Source organism: Dasypus novemcinctus, chromosome 10 (assembly GCF_030445035.2).
Source record: "Dasypus novemcinctus isolate mDasNov1 chromosome 10, mDasNov1.1.hap2, whole genome shotgun sequence".
Classification (NCBI taxonomy): Eukaryota; Metazoa; Chordata; class Mammalia; order Cingulata; family Dasypodidae; genus Dasypus; species Dasypus novemcinctus.
In genome coordinates, this window is record NC_080682.1 from 47,392,437 (window position 1) to 47,409,618 (window position 17,182).

At 37.7% G+C, this 17,182-nt stretch overlaps 1 protein-coding gene across 8 annotated transcripts in view; it reads right to left on the reverse strand.

Annotated features, from left to right (window-relative positions):
• HSD17B12 (hydroxysteroid 17-beta dehydrogenase 12) overlaps positions 1 to 17,182 on the reverse strand; it is a 266,735-nt gene that overhangs the window by 30,098 nt on the left and 219,455 nt on the right. For all 8 annotated transcript variants that reach the window (XM_071218088.1, XM_071218087.1, XM_058305500.2 and 5 more), the window contains one exon: positions 16,603 to 16,647. In XM_071218088.1, the coding sequence (XP_071074189.1) occupies positions 16,603 to 16,647 (45 nt within the window). The remainder of the gene's footprint in view (positions 1 to 16,602; positions 16,648 to 17,182) is intronic.

Here is a 17,182-nt window from a genome sequence, read left to right on the forward strand (position 1 = left end):
TCTTGATATCTGGTTATTTATACCAATATACCAAGGTTTTCCATGAAATCTCACTATTTGAATCCCTATTTCACAGCTCACAAGCTGTTTCTGGAGTTAACTCAATATGCTAATTTTAAGCAATCTGCAGGTGTTAATTGCTGTACCAGGAAAGTTCCTGTTCCTTTTAACATATTTGCAACATAGGGCTACCAAAACTTGGTACTTCAGTGGTTACGAATATTAGATAAGTAGTAGTAAGCATGACTTCTTGACATGTTCTCTTCCACATTGGGGATGTTTCCAAAAGCCTATCACAAACAGTTAATATAGTTTTTTTCTAAAAAATAGATAAAAGTGGCAGCAATAGAACCTCTACAACAATGAGAGATTCAAATCTTTGCAGGAAAAACAAAAATTTGCTATTTATCTAAACATATTTTAGGTAATGGTTCCATTAATCTTCACCATTGAAAGTCCTAGAAACCTAAAATTAAAGGGAAAGGGTCAATATAAATTCCATCACACCTATCACATCACTTTGCAGGCAAGATGGCCAATAAATATACAAACATACAAAGATGAATTAAAGTCTTAATGACAGCTCAATTTAGAAATTTTTGGGGGGATATCGTACATTCAATTTCAAGAATGAAATATTTGCTTGTATTTACTACCACCACTATGCATAGTTTGGCTGCAAAATAAGTAAGAGGCCCACTTAGCACATAAAAAATCAAAATCTGTATTATTGGCTCATTCAGTTGTCTCAGTTTTGAGACACTCAAAAGTGTATTGGCTGGTCTAGAAAATCCTTGAAACCATTATATTAAAATGTAGCCATCTGAGACAACCAGCAAAAAGGCAGCAGAGTAGCAGTCAACTCCTGCTATAGGGCAGTTAGCAAACACCCAGAGCTCTCTGGAGCTAGCTGAAGCACCTGTTTGGGGGCTCCAGGAGACCAGAAGAGCATCCTGCAACATCCTTGAAGGAATGGAAGGAGGAGACTGCCCATCTGCAGAGAAGATTCGTATGTAGGGCGCTCCACGCCACATAGGTCGGTGCCCATCCTCCACTGGAGGTACAAGCCACCTTGGAAGTTGTTCCACAGCTGGAATTGAAAGCTCCACTTCCCAAAAACGGGAGAGGAAGAGACAGTTGGGCACCAACTTCAGCTACTGACAAGTAAATTCAGCAGGCTAAAGTATAATCCCGAGAACAGCATAAGTTTGAGTCTGTCCGAGTCAGAAAGAGGCCGGGAGTTGCCATCTCAACTTTGAGCCTGGCAGGAGGGGAAGTGGGATGGACTGAAAACCATAGTGCTGGTGGGGAACAGCTTCTTTCCATCCAGATCAGATTGCAGCTCTAGCCTAGGCCCCAACCATGCCTACGACACGGAGGAAGCTGGGGAGACCTGTGCCAGCCTCTCCGGGAAATTACTGGCTAAGCCGCAGAGGCCGGTGATTATCCTATTTTGGCAGTGCAAGGCATCTCAGGAGCTATTCTGTGGCTGGAAGCGCCATTTCCCAAAAACAGGGGAGGAGGAGACAGTTGGCCACCGACTTCTGCTACTGAAGAGTAGACTCAGCTGGCTAAGGTATAACCCTAAAAACAGCTAGGGTGTGAATCTGTCCAAGTTGGAAAAAGGCCAGGAGCCACCATTTTGACTCTGCCCCCAGCACTAGGGGAAGCCAGGCTGACTGAAAATCACAGTAATGGTAGGAACCATGTTTTTTTTACCCAGATTGGGCTGCAGCCCTAGCCTAGGTTTCAGCCCCACCTCTGGCAGGGAGGGGGCTGGTAGAACCTGCACCAGCCTATTCAGCTAACTGCAAGTAACTTTAGCTGGCACAGACTGAATAATCGGAAGTCTACCAGGGCAACTGTGGTCCACTTAGACCCACACTGCATAGATTGCTGCCCACACCAACAGCTCCATCCCTGCTCCAGACGGGGGAGAGAGGGGCAGGAAACTTCATCAGTCTGGGCAAATACAGTCTAGGCCTGCATGACTTGGATTACTCCATACAGCTGTGACTCTGTCCCTACCCCTGGCAAAGGAGAAAGTTGGAAGAAGCTTCACTGGTCCCTGGCACAATGAGGGCAGCTTGAGCCTCCACACCTTACAGCACCAACTACACCCTTGGCTCCTACTGCACAACCAGCAAGGGAGAAAGGGCAGGAAGGCCTAAACTAAAGAGGAAACCTGCATCCAGAATAAATACTCAAGTAAGCCAGATGCCAAGACACCAACAAAAAATTACAGTCCACACCAAGAAACAGAAAGATATGGCCCAGTTAAAGGAACATGATAACCCTCCAGATGACATCAAGGAGTTGAGACAACTAATCATAGATGTTCAAACAAATCTCCTTAATAAATTCAATGAGATGGCTAAAGAGATTAAGGATACTAAGAAGACACTGGATGAGCACAAAGAAGAATTTGAAAGCATACATAGAAAAATAGTAGATCTTATGGTAATGAAAGGTATAATAAATGAAATTTTAAAAAAACATTAGAATCATATAATAACAGATTTGAGGAGGCAGAAGGATTGGTGAGCTTGAAGAAATGGCCTCTGAAAGTGAACATACAAAATAACAAATGAAGAAAGAATGGAAAAAACTTGAACAAGGTTTCAGGGAATTAAATGACAGCAAAAGGCATGCAAACATACATGTCATGGGTGTCCCAGAAGGAGAAGAGAAGGGAAAAAGGGCAGAAGGAATATTTGAAGAAATATTTGAAGAAATAATGATAGAAAACTTCCCAACCCTATTGAAGGACATAGATATCCATGTCCAAGAAGCACAATGGACTCCCATTTGAAAAAATCCCAATAGACCAATTCTGAGATACAAACTAATCTGAATGTCAAATGCCAAAGACAAAGAGAGAATTCTGAGAACAGCAATGCATAACATATAAGGGATGCCCAATAAGATTAAGTGCTGATTTCTCACCAGAAACCATGGAGGCGAGAAGACAGTGGTATGGTATATTTAAGATAGTACCAGAGAAATCTTCCAGCCAAGAATCTTATATCCAGAGAGACTGTCTTTAAAAAATGATGGTGATATTAGAATATTCACAGATAAACAAAACTGAGAGAATTTCTAACCAAGAGATCAGATTTTCAGGAAATACTAAAGGGTGTGCTATAGCCTGAAAAGAAAAGACAGGAGAGAGAGGCCTGGAAGAGAGTCTAGAAATGAAGATTATATCAACAAAAGTAAATTTTAAAAAATAAATTTTTTTTTAAAGTAACTGAAAGTGGCAAAAAAAGTGGTGAAAATAAAACATGAGAGATAAAACTCAAATAGTCAGGAATAAACTTTACCAACAATGTAAAGCACTTGTATTCAGAAAATTGCAACTCAGTGCTAAAAGAAATTTTAAAAGTCCTAAATAACTGAAAGAACATTCCATGCTCATGGATTGGAAGAGTAAATATCATTAATATGTCAATTCTACTCAATTGATATACAGATTCAATGCAATCCTTATAAAAATTCCACCAGCATTAAAAAAAGAAATTGAAAACATGATTATCAAATTTATTTGGAAGGATAAGGTGTCCTGAACAGCCAGAAACATCATAATAAGGAAAAGCAAACCCTCATCTCTAGACTTTATCATATTACCTAACTATAGTGATAAAAACAGCATGGTACTGGCATAAAGACAGACACAAAGACTAATGGAACCATACTGATGGTTGAGAAATAGACCCTCACATGTATGGTCAAGTGATTTTTGACTAGTCGGTCAAACTCACACAGTTCAGGCAGAACAGTTCATTGAACAATTGATGCTGGAAAAATGGGATATTCATAGCCGAAGGAAAGAGAACCCCTATCTCACTCCTTATCCAAAAATTAACTCAAAATGAATAAAAAACCTAAAAATAAAAGCAAGATCCCTAAAGCTTCTGGAAGAAATTGTAGGAAAATATCTTCAAGACCTGGTGGTAGGTTGTGGATTCTTAAAGGAGATAAGAGGAAGACTGATGTTTAATGTATGTAGAAGTTTTAATCAGTTTTATTGTAAAAGTGTGGAAATGTATCGAGTGGATGGTAACACAGTGAGTAACAGCTATTTTATAAATGGGGATGTGGCTGAAAGTGGTAGTCTAGGTATGTAAATACCAACTGACAGAATGCTAGAAATAATCTAGGAACTGAACAGCACAGTAAACCAAGAGGTGGATGAAAATTGTGGTTGATGGTACAGATGCAAGAGTGTTCTTTGTGAGCTAGAGCAAATGTACATCACTACTGCAGGGTGGTGGGAATATGAAGAAGCATGGGGGAAAAAACAACTGGAATGACCTATGAATTGTGGTTAGAAGTAATATAATATTCTTCCATCTATGCCGAAGAAGTACTATGTTGATAATGGGGCAGCATGGAAAATGTGAGCCAAATGTACACTATGGATGTGCCAATAATCAGATATTATCTCATCTGTAACAAATGTTCCACCAAAGTGTGGTGTGTTGATGGAGGAGTGTTGTTTGGGAATTCTGCACATGTACATGATTGTTTTATATGTTTATAACTTCTGTCACAAAAAAATATATTTAAAAAATAATAATAGGGTTGGTTGGGAGAAAAACACAGCAAATGTAAGATAAGGACAATAATTAGTAGTAAGATTTTGACAATATTCTTTCATAATTTGTAACAAACATCTCACAGCAGTGCAAGGTGCTGGCAGAGGGTTGACGTATAGGACCACTGTATGATGCATATTTGCTTTCTAAGTTCACAACTTTTACTACACACTTATTGTTTATGTATGTTTATAAATAAATGATATAAACATAATAATAGAGTGGGTTGGGGAAAATACTTTGGTTAGTAGTAATAGTTTGACAATGCTCTTTAATCATTATTTAAAAAGGTTTAACAACAATGCAAGGTATTGGGGGTAGGGTAAGTTATGAGAGTCCTGTATGTTATATATGTTTGCTTTATAAGTTCACAACTATTACTATACACTTATTATTTATGTATGTTTATGTATAAGTGATATACTTCAATAAATTTTTTAAAAATGTATCCATCTGTGGTTGGGATTATAAATGACTTATTTTCATCTTAGTGTTCTTTTATATTTCCCATATTTTTGGCAACAATCTTCTATTATTTTTAATTAGAAAAGCTCCCACAATTAATTTCTAAAAAATTAATATAAATAAATTTCTCTTCCACTTCTGTAGCATCAGTAAGCAACAGTTTATGGAAGAAACTGTATTATATACCCAGGAGCCAAACTAGATTTAACTATTCCCTAGTTTAATATGAAAACTGATATATACAAATTATTTTTGTATCATATAACCTCTGTGTTTGAGCAATTTTGGGAGAGAAAACACTACTACAAAAGATAATGCTCAAGGGAAGCGGATGTGGCTCAACTGATAGAGCGTCCACCTACCATATAGGAGGTCCAGGATTCAAACCCAGGGCCTCCTGGCCCATATGGTCAGCTGGTCCATGCACAGTACTGTTGAGTGCAAGGAGTGTCATGCCACACAGGTGTGTCCTACACACAAGGATAGCCGCTCCACGCGAAAAAAGCACAGCCTGCCCAGGCATGGTGCCGCACCCATAGAGAGCTGATGCAGCAAGATGATGCAACAAAAAAAGACACAGATTCCTGGTGCCCCCAAGAATGCAAGTGGACACAGAATACACAGAGAGGGAAACGGACTTGGCTCAATGGATAGAGCGTCTGCCTACCACATCCTGGGAGGTCCAGAGTTCAAACCCAGGGCCTCCTGACCTGTATGGTGAGCTGGCCCACGTGCAGGGCTCAGGCAAGCAAGGAGTGCCCTGCCACACAGAGGTGTCCCCCGTGTAGGGGAGCCCCACGCGCAAGGAGTGCGCCCTGTAAGGAGAGCTGCCCAGCACAAAACAAAGTGCAGCCTGCCCAGGAGTAGCACTGCACACACAGGAGGTGATGCAACAAGATGACACAACAACAAGAGACACAGATTCCCAGGCCACCAACAAGAATAGAAGGGGACACAGAAGAACACACAGCGAATGGACAGAGAGAGCAGACAAGGGGGGTGAGGATAAATAAAGAAATAAATCTTAAAAAAAAAACAAACAGGCGGCGGACTTGTCCCAGTGGTTAGGGCGTCCATCTACCACATGGGAGGTCTGCGGTTCAAACCCCGGGCCTCCTTGACCCAGGTGGAGCTGGCCCATGAGCAGTGCTGATGTGCGCAAGGAGTGCCATGCCACGCAGGGGTGTCTGTCCCCCGTGTAGGGGAGGGCCACACTCAAAGAGTGTGCCCCATAAGGAGAGCCACCCAGCGCAAAAGAAAGTGCAGCCTGCCCAGGAATGGCGCCGCACACATGGAGAGCTGACACAAGATGACAACAAAAGCAACAAAAAGCAACACAGATTCCTGTGCCCCTAACAACAGAAGCGGACAAAGAAGATGCAGCAAATAGACACAGAGAACCGACAACCAGGGTGGGGGGGAAGGGGAGAGAAATCAATCAATCAATCAATCAATCTTTAAAACACACACACACAGTGAATGGACACAAGAGGGCAGACAATGGGGAGGGGAGAGAAATAAATAAATCTTTTTTTTAAAAAAAGATAATGCTCAAAAAGACAAAGACCAAATGAAAAGATTACATTAAAATTCAGGTTGCTTTAGTAAACTAAGAAAACTAACATTGTCATCTGTATCGTCATTATATATTGCTAGGAAATAAAGTGTAACAACTTGCCCTAGAATTCAGTCAGAGCCCCCAAGAATCCAGGCTATTCAACAGGACACCACAAACTGCCACCTTGTTTACCTCTGCTGCACCCACTACCCTAAAGAAACCTTCTTAGAAAAAGGATCTGAATTCAAGCAACTGAGAAACGAACCCACACAATTTAGAAAGAAACAATTTCCTAGATGTAAATGCCTTTAACAAGTTTTCAACTGGAATCGTTAAAAATGATTTTTAAAAATCATAGTATAATAGTAAAAAGAATTACATAAAGAAACAATGATGTTACACAATGCCTGATTTGGAGAAATTAGATGGTAACTCCATTGGAAATCATACTAGAATGACAGAGCCCACATTTCCTTTGGCAAGCTATATAATTTGAGCTCTGTAATACCAAGAACATAACTTAATTAGAAATTCTTAGAATCTCACCTGTATGGCTAACATAATACTAACTGTGCAGGGGGTAGAAAGCTTAATTAGATAAAGTTTTTTGAGTGCTTTGAGATCTCCAAGTATTTTTTAATTCTCTCTTTATTAATGTTAGAGTCTTTGTGGAAGGAAAGTGCCCTCCTTGCCAGTTTCCCCTGTTCCATATTATTTAACCTTAAATTCAACCCCATACCATAAAAAAAATTATTTCCTTTGCAATAAATTTTAGTTTGTCCCAAGTTAAAATAATTTAACCAAAGAAAAAGAACTTCAGAAAAGAGGGCTGATGCCAATTAATAATAATGAATCTAAAGCCACAATTTATAAATGCTAAATAAAAATTTTAAAAATGCATGTACCATCAACAACTGTTTTTCCAAGTTTAGCACACTATGACAATGTAAGAGTTTCCATTACTTAAATTTTTTCAAAATAGGCTGACATCCCAAAAGTGTCAGATTTTGGGAGAAGAAATTAATCTCTAAATCTCTGAGAGACTTTTTACATTTTTCACCTATATATAAGGCATTTCTTTCCGAAAAACCAGCTTAATTTCTAGTTGGGAAAAAACTTAGAAACTATCTACAACTACTCCCTCCTCTTTGAGAAAAGAAAAATGCAGAAAAAGTGATTGTCGTGCAAATCAATCAATTTTGTAGTTATGCTAGAAGCAGCCCATTACCATGAAATCCTAAAGACTAAATGTGCTGGTAATACAGAAATCTTTAGGAGAATAATGATAGCTGATTTCAAAATGAATTAACCCAGAAAAGCCCTGGGTAGGGATGGATGGAGAGGATCATACTTTCCATCCTACACTTATTAATTCCCTAATATTGTTTACTTAAATTCTTGGGGCAAGGTGGGGAATAGGGGGATAAATTTTTAACATAATCCCAATTAAATATAACTAAGCCTGCTGACCAGAGGTTGTCATCAGTCTCCCTTAACAGAGAGCTCCCCCTACTGGTACTCCATCACAAACCAGAGTCAAATCCATGAAAGAAAAAGGAAACAAATGCTGCTCAGGAAGGAAACTCACCTGCTGCTCATCCTACTTTTGGAAGACCCGAAGATTAAGAAGTTCTCACAATTTACCTTGGTATAAATGGCAACAACTGATCCAAAAGTTTTGTTGGCCCGTGTACAGTAAGTGTGGTCCTTAACTTCCAAAGACCCAGAAATTTTCAGTTTTTTAATTCATTCATTTATTTATTCAAAAAACATGTGTTGTATACCTGCTATATATGAGGCCTATATGCCATGTTTGAAAAGAACCTGGTACCAGCCCTCGGGAGGCTTACAATCTGTGGAGTCAGAGAGCCTGTTAACTAAAAATGAAATGCTGAGTGCAGGAAAGATATGCAACTGCTCAACAGAGAGACCTAATCTACTCTGGAAGCATCAGGAAGCCTCCTCATTCACCACCTACTCCAAGTAAGTGATACTTTAGTTGAGAACTGAAGGATAAGTAGAATTAGTAAAGCAGGCGGACAAGGGAGCCTTCCATGGAAAAGGAGCAATAGCCTGACAAAACACAAGGCTCAGGAGACTGAAAGAACCAAACTTAACACAGGAAGTTAGAGGGAAAGACCTGAGATTGAGCTGGAGAGGTGGCAGGAGCCAGAGCAAGTAGGTTGTTCCCTCTAAATCATATTAAATATTCTGGACTTGAAAGAAAAGGAAAGTCACTGAAGCATTTAACAGGTGTGTGATATGATCTGATATAAAATAACATTTGGAAGCAGCATTGAGACTTCAAGTCAAACTGGATGATAAAGGCTAGTCAGGCTATTCTAATAGTCCCCTCTGAGAAACTTAAGGGCCTGGAATTTGGAAGGCATCACGGGGGATGGAAAGAAGCAAGTTATTTGAGAAGTACTTAAGAAGCAGAACTAACTGGCCTTGATTAGGTGTGTGGGTCTGTTATATCACGCTTCCCTTCTCCACATTCCACCCAGTGTAGCAGCAGCTTCAGGGTCCAGCACCACCTGAATAAATGCTTTTCCCATCTTTAGGGTTGGGGCTGCAGGCAGTTCAGGTAAAATTGTTCGGGCAGGTTCATCTGAAAAGGAGTGAAAAGTCTACGGTCTCTTAAGTTCCTAAAACTGTGATTAAAGAAAACAAAGACCAGTCTGGCCCAGGGAAGGCAGGCAACCTCAAATTTGCCAAATGTTAGAACAAGGGATCTTAAATTAAAAAAGGAATAGTGCAAACAAGATCTGTTTTAGAAGTTGCCTTTGGAATGATGTGGAGCTCAGTACACAAACTGTTTGAAATTGGACCTATATTTGCCTGCCTCTGGAGTTGTGGCACTTCTCCCATTTTCCATGGTTTCTCTAATACTATTCAATAGCAGTTCAACAATTTCATTGGCAAACACTCTCAGTATTCTGGGATGAAATCCCTCTAGGCATAAAATTTGAACTATTTTAGGGTCGGGAGGTCATTCCAGAGGTTACGTTTATGTATGTCTCAGCAGGATCTCATTGACTGCCAAAGCAGATACTACCCCAAATAGTGGGGCTCCTGAGGCCTCTGGAGACATCCTCTATAGTTAGGGCAGAGAGCTCAGGAATTTGGTGCTTTGCCAGTGGGTCCTATTTCAGAATTTATGCTCCCCAGGGTGACTGAGTTGGACTCGGTTGTGGTTTCCCTACACATGGCTCTTCTGTTTGAACCTATAATCAGTACTAGAGTTGGTAGGTGCACATCCAAAAAACTTAAGTCTTTGGTCTGTCCATGTTCCAGCTGGGTCTCTAATCTCAACAGAGTTGCAACACCTACTCTCCAGTTCATTGGTCTCACTCAGGACAACTAACAAGGAGGTGATGATGGACAACTACCATACCAAGGAACCAAGAAAGTCTACAACTGCAAGCAAGAGAGTCCCATTCATCAGCCCTAGTGGACTGCAGCCCTCTCTCAATTAGAGGTAGAGTGGACATCACCATCCCAGAATCCCCAGGATTGGGGAATGAACTATGGACTAATGTAGACTTACTGGTATTCTATTACAGACTTATTATGATTCTAGCAATGGAAGAAATTATATTATTGATGTGGAGGCAGTGGCCACTGGAGATTCTGAGGGCAGGGAGAGGGAAAAACAGGTGTAATATGGGGGCATTTTCGTGACTTGGAAATTATAATGAATGACATTGCAACGACGGATACAGGCCATTATAAATCTTGCCATAACCCACAGAACTGGGAAGGAGAGCGTATAAACTACAAGGTAAGCTTTAATTGATGCTTAATGGCAATGCTCCAAAATGAGTTCATCAATTGCAATGAATGTACCACTCTAATGAAGGATGTTGTTAATGTGGGAAAATGTGGGAGGTGTGGGGAGCAGGGCATATGGGAATCCCCTATATTTTTTATGTAACATTTATGTAATCTAAGTATCTTTTTTAAAAAAAAATCTGAACTATTTTAGAGGAGTGTTGTGTGGTTCAATAGCTGGAGGTCTAATTATCTCTAAATTTTGCCTTTCTGGTTAAAAGCCATCGTTCTTGATGAGAAATAAGCTTTATCTTAGATGTCACTCACAGAGCACGTGAAATCATAAGAGAACAGCCCAGCTATGAGGACCTTCTAGTTCAGTTTGAGACCAATCTACCCATCATACTGGTCACCTATATAGAATTTCAATACATTCGCTCTTTTTACCCTGCTCTGCAGGGAATAAGACAAGCCTAAATCCAGCCCTGAAGGATTTGGGAGCAAAACTGGAAAGGCAGGCAACAAGGCTTCTAAACACCCCTAGGGTTGCCTTAACTACCAATATTACGTCTGCTAATGGTAAAGCCTAGTTAAGTAAGCCACTGAGAGGGGACAAAAGGAATAAGCCTAAATTATTGGGTAAGATGAAAGTGGAATAATCAGATGATCTGGGAGAGCTAAAGTGGACTTTGTGATTAAGCATCAGGTGTTTACAGTCAAAATATTCTGGTAATTATTTCTTCTCCAATATTCTACTATATCACATTACCACTTTCATCTGGTGATGACCTGTAATTGCTTTGGTCTCAAGATATTTTGCTTTTACCATTCCCCAAGCTGGAATGTAGGACTTAGACAATTTTTCAATCATCTGATCTATTGATCTGGGACAGGAGCAGGTGGAGCCAAGCAATGACCCTGGACCTAAAGAAATCCAGTAAAGCCTAGTCATTCAAAGCTCACTGAATGTAGCACAGGACTTAACGAAAAATGCCAGGGTCTTACCCAGCAAACATATCCAAATCAGGGGGATGAGTCAAAGGTCACAAGAGCAAGCTGACTTTTCCCCAGTTTCTCCTAGTATACTACTCAGGCCTCATCCCCTATTATGTGATTAGGTGAGGAGAAAAAACTTGGTCCAACACCAATGGTGAGAAGAGATCGTTATTTCTCCTATAAGCCTTTTCTTTTCTTTTTTTAAAGATTTATTTATTTATTTATTTCTCTACCCCCCCCCCACCCCAGTTGTCTGTTTCTGTTCTCTGTGTCTATTCACTGTGTGTTCCTCTTTGTCCACTTCTGTTGTTGTCAGCGGCACAGGAATCTGTGTCTCTTTTTGTTGCGTCATCTTGTTGTGTCAGCTCTCCATGTGTGTGGCACCATTCCTGGGCAGGCTGCACTTTCTTTCGCGCTGGGCAGCTCTCCTTACGGGGCTCACTTCTTGCGCGTGGGGCTCCCCTACGCGGGGACACCCCTGCGTGGCACAGCACTCCTTGCGTGCATCAGCACTGCACGTGGAGCAGCTCCACACAAGTAGAGGAAGCCCAGGGTTTGAACCTTGGACCTCCCATGTGGTAGACGGACGCCCTAACCACTGGGCCAAGTCCATTTCCTATAAGCCTTTTCTGATACACTTGTTGTGGTACTAGCTGCATATATCCAAGCCTAGTTCCCCTGATGTCCAGTCATTGTAAACTACCACCAGACCAGTTTTCATCTTCTTTTAAGTTGCCCCAGGGTTTCAAAAGATCATTGCTACTGAAAATGTAACCCTAGCTTTGGCAACATAACCCAGACAACTAAGGGAAAATAGACACAGTTGACCGAAAAATAGCATAGGGCAAATCACAAGAGCATGAGAGAGCCCAATACTTGGGGATTTCACACACAAAACTTCAAAGTGAATGTCTACCTATTCTAAATAAGATAAACACATATACCATAAAATATATATCTCCATGTCACTTTACCACTGGAACTGCTTTCTGAAATGAAGATCAGATCATACCTTTCTTCTACTTTAAAGCCTTTTAATGGCTTGCCATCCTCTAGAGAACACACTCAAATTCCTGCACAACTACATCCTAACTTGTTATCTGACCTTCCGGTTTGCCACTACTTGTCACTCACTTATGCTTTAGTCAAACCATTTCCACATCTGAACACTCACAATTAAAACTGCTACAGTGACAATGACTACATTGATCCTGCCTATAGAACAACAAAACTATTGGGCTGTCCTCCAGATGTTTTTAATTCCATTATGAATAAACTGAATTATGAATTATGAATTGATATTCCATTAAAAGAAGTAGAGGAAAATTTAGATCTACACTAAAGATAAAGGATGACTATTTGGCTTTAGGAGGAAGTGCTTTAAAAACGAAATTCTCTTTGCATTTCTTAAATGGGATTTGGTTTGGGGAAAAATAAAGGGCTTACATATTAAAATTTTAAGAATATATTCAGTTCTTCTGCTGGTGATACTTCATATCCATATGGTTCCTAAGTGTTTAACAAATTAGCATTTGTTTCCACTAACTCATTTCATGAGAACAAATGTATATGCCAATGAGAAAAAAGGAAAGTAGAAGAGGAAGAATGAAAAGGCAGGAAAAGAATTTTACAATTTGTGAAGATATTAGGACTGGTGCCTCATTTTTATGTCATCATTTATTTCAAAAAGTTGAAAGTGCTGTTGGATCTATACTGCTTCATCCCACTTTCCCTCCTGCACTACTCAGTCTTCAGGCAGCAACATGACATGATTACCACAAGTACACGCTGACTGTTCCCACAGATGAAGGTCCTTGGTCTTTTATCATTATTCTGCAGAATGCCAGCCAAAAATATATTTTTTGGATGACAGAGAGGACCAGGTTTTTACAAACATGTAAGTACAGACAAGCAGGAGGTGATAAGAAAAATATCTAACGTACCTAGAGTAAAAACTCTATAGACATTTTATCACCAGAGGCATTAAAATGATCAGAAGACTAATTTGTAGCTAGTATTAACAATTCTATAAAATAAAATTCAAACACTTGTACATATTCTTCATCACAAGTCATTACAATATATTATAAAACATTTATGTAGTTTTAACACTCATTATTTTTAAGCATTTGGCCAAAAGTAATAATAGAAGAGATTTTCAAAATAATAGCACACATTGTTTATTTCAAAAGGCAAAATCATAAAACACACATACTGGAGATTAGAAGTGATACTGATTTTGATCAGAAAAACTTTGCTCAAAAAAGAATATCACAGCTGCACAGATTTACTACAGTTCTCATCTGCTATAAGTTTAACCAAATAAAAATAACAGTTTCAGAGCCCTTACTATGATCTGGGCACAATTTTAAGAGGTTTATACCTATTATCCTTAATTCTCATAACATTCTCATAATGTAAGAATTATCTTCCTTAATTTACAGGCAAAAAAACTGAGCATGGAAGTTAAGTAACTTGTCCATGGTCATGTAACTACTAAATGATGGAGTTATCTAATTAACTTGAAAGCTTATACGGATCATGAAGGAAGGATTATTACATTTAGGGAAATATGCCAAGGGAAATACCTTTAAAATATATATAGTTATATTTATATTAAACACGATTTATGTATATCAGTCTTGTGCTGTATGGGTTCTACTCATGGTACCAGTTGTTACTCATGTACCCCACTTAAACTGAATCTTACATGCGAAAAAAACGTGGTTATAAAAACAACAAAAAAGATACAGTGGGAGTGATTATTTTATAAAATAATTGGTCACTTACAATGAGGTGACTTTAAGTAGCTAGCTACCAAAATTTTATTTGTCTTATCAAAATGAATTACATTTTTAAACTACACATGCATTACACAGGGAAAGGCACAGTGATATATGAAAAGTTGGACGTGGCATAAGATTAACAAAAATCAATACAAATGCCTAAATTGATGAACTTAAGATTAGCATATGGATATTACTTAGAAATATGGTGGTAAATACCAGAAGTAACAGCTAAATGAGTTAAAATATATATAAAGCACTTAAACAGTGGCAGACACATAGAAACTAATTTTTTAAATGTCAGCTAATATTATCATGGATAAGGAGAGGAAGGAGATGGCGAGATGTAAAATGACCATTCAAAAAACACAGAAGATTTTTTTCTATATAAAAACAACAAAAAAAGTGGGAAAGTTTAATAGGAAAGAGATCCTATTCACATCAGTGAAGAAAACTCTAAGTTATCTAGGACCAAACCTAAGAAATACATGAGATTGATAAGTAGCAAATTCTAAATCTTCCAGGAAGACCATAAAGGACCTGAATAAACAAAGCATACCATTTTTCTAGAAAGATATAATATTGTAGATACCAATTCTCTCTCAAGTTAATCTATAAATTTAATTCTTATAAAAAATCAATATGAAATTACAAGTGTATATATGCATATATATATATATATGGTAAGGAGATATTGACAAGTCAAGTCACAAATTTATCTGGAAGCATAAATAAGATTAACAAAGAAATGTTTTAAATGGGGGGAAGATACATCCAAGCAGATATAAAACAAAAGAGTAATTAAAATAGAGCAAAGGAATAGAAAAATAGAAGAATGAAACAAAAAATAAATTTTCCATATTCAGCCAGTAGGGAAAGGATAGATTCTTTAAGAGCAAATCAGTCAGTTATCTATTTAGAAAAAAAAATTAAATTAGAAATTGGATCCCTATTTCACACAATTCACAAAAATAAATTCTCCTCAGCTTAATGATTCAAACAAACAAAAAGTAGAAAAAAAAGACAACTATAAAGGCAAAGTAAGAAAAGAAAGTAGAGTCTTTTTACAAAATTATCTTATCTTGAAGGTAGGGAAGAGAGTCCTATCCCAAACAAAAAACCCAGGCGCCACAAGAAAAAAGAAAAGAGCTTTGTCAAGTGAAAAAAATAGAACTTCTAAATGATAAGACATCATGACCAAAATTAAAATACAAATAAAATGAGAGCCGGGGGGGAAATATTTGTAAAATATGTGGCAGTGTTAAGATCCAAAATGTAGATTAGGAAAGCTAGTGAATTTTAAAAGGCAAATAATTTAATACAAAAATGGGCAAAGACATGAAAAAACAATTTACACATATAAACACTGGGAAGAATATGCAAAGGAAATTTAAAGAATATAATTAAATAATATGTTATTCATTGCCTACCAGGTAAATTTTTAAAAATTCATTATATCTAGTGTTAAAAAGGATGGAGAAAAGCACTCTCATACAATGTTGGTAAGAATGTAAACTAGAACAAGTATTTTTCTTTTATCAAAGGTAATTTGGTAACATCTATCAAAATTTTAAATGCAAAAATCTTTTAGCCAAGCAAATCCACTTCTCTAAGTTTGTTCTACAGGTTCACTCATACAAGTGTGCCCAAATATTAAAAGCAGGGGAAAAAATATGCACACCACAACAATAGATCTGTCTACGTGTTCTTATCAATACAGGCAGCTAGGGTACAAGTTAGCTGGGAGCCTTCACTGCTTCCTTCCTTCCCTGCTCCATTGCTTTAAGTTGTTAACAATGGGAACATGTTAGTTTTAATTAAAAATCAAACTTGCTTTTATTTTTGTTTTTGATTGCAAAAAAGTCTCTTTGTCTCAAGCCTGAGGTTAATTTTGGGGTTTCCTACTAAGGAATGACTGAATGGTATAATGTATCTTCAAATTTAAATTATATAGTGTTATTAATCTAATACAATGTTTCATCTAACATTGTATTTTTCTAAATTTAGATTTCTTGTGGATTTGGAAAAGGCTTCTTGACCCTTAGTCCAAATTTAGTTGTACTACTGGAAGGGAAGACAAGCATAAATAATCCAAGTGCCATTTCTATTTGATTTTTGAGTACATGTTAAAATAAAACAAAAAACAGGTATCTACCTAATTATAAGCCTTTAATTAGGATAGTAAAACTAACTAGAATTTCTGAGCAGACATCTAGGCACCACCACAAGGGGTAAATATACCTATATCTAAACAAGAATTGACTGACGTGCACAAACTGATTATGTCAATGTTATCAAATAGAAGGGATTGAAAAAGGATGAAATATTTTCAGTGTAACATTTATGTAATCTAAAACATCTTTAAAAATTAAAAAATATGTAAAAAAAAAAAAGAGTGACATTTATTTCTAAAGAGATTGCTTACCTTACAAACAGAAACGATGTTAACATTTATCAGTTTCTTGATGGTCTGCAAAAAATATTGATAGTTTTATAGAGCTTAGATAATGAAAGTGACTATTTGGATATGTATTTGAATAACCCAGAATGCGTCAAAAATCTCCCCAGATGCTACCAAGACCTTAGAAAATGCTTGGAATTGGTGTGGAGAGGCAGATATTCTTTTACTCTCAGTTTTACAATATTTTCTACCAACAGCAGCAATTCATGCTAATGTGCAAAATTCAAGGTATAGGTGCAAGTTAAATCTGGAAGTGAAAAGACACACTAAACTTAAAATAAATATGAATGCTTTGCAATTTCCACCCTGCTAATATGGAAAGTAGAAATTATTGAATCTACGATTTTCAACAATTTTTTAAAATTTATACATTCCCTCAATAATGATGCTTTTCTAGGTTTTGTTAAAGGATTATGTATGCAAAAAAGATATACCTTTTAGTTTGGTAGAGCAGGTGATTCAGAGCACCTGAATCAACCATAATGCTATATTAACACATTTATGTTTTTAAGTTGATTTTTAGAATCCTAATTCTTAAAGCTGT